Below are 260 nucleotides of genomic sequence, written 5' to 3'. Positions count from 1 at the left end.
CCCCACCCCACTGCCTGCGGCACCGGCACCGACCTCGCCATGACCAAGTGGTTCTGGGTGCGAACTTGCAGGTCCTCATTCTCCTGCTGGAGAGTCTTCACCTTTTCCTCCAGCAAAAGGTTCCTCTCCACCTGGAAGGGGGGCATGAAGGTGAGGAAGGAGATGGAAAATGCCCCCGCAGCACCCCCGCCGCCCTGTCTTGGGGAGCGCTGGCTTGGTGGGAGGGCGGGGGCCTGGGCCTCGCGTCCACTCCACCTCCC

General features: G+C 65.4%; 1 protein-coding gene across 1 annotated transcript in view; it reads right to left on the bottom strand.

The window, feature by feature from the left end:
- Positions 1–33: 33 nt before the first annotated feature.
- Positions 34–260, bottom strand: part of CCDC69 (coiled-coil domain containing 69) — a gene marked incomplete at both ends in the record, with an annotated part of 2570 nt that continues 2343 nt past the window's right edge. The window contains one exon of the mRNA XM_008949073.1: positions 34–133. Within this exon, the coding sequence (XP_008947321.1) occupies positions 34–133 (100 nt within the window). The remainder of the gene's footprint in view (positions 134–260) is intronic.

This window comes from Merops nubicus, unplaced genomic scaffold (genome assembly GCF_000691845.1).
Source record: "Merops nubicus isolate BGI_N331 unplaced genomic scaffold, ASM69184v1 scaffold18891, whole genome shotgun sequence".
NCBI lineage: Eukaryota > Metazoa > Chordata > Aves > Coraciiformes > Meropidae > Merops > Merops nubicus.
This window is presented reverse-complemented; position numbering and strand designations above follow the sequence as displayed.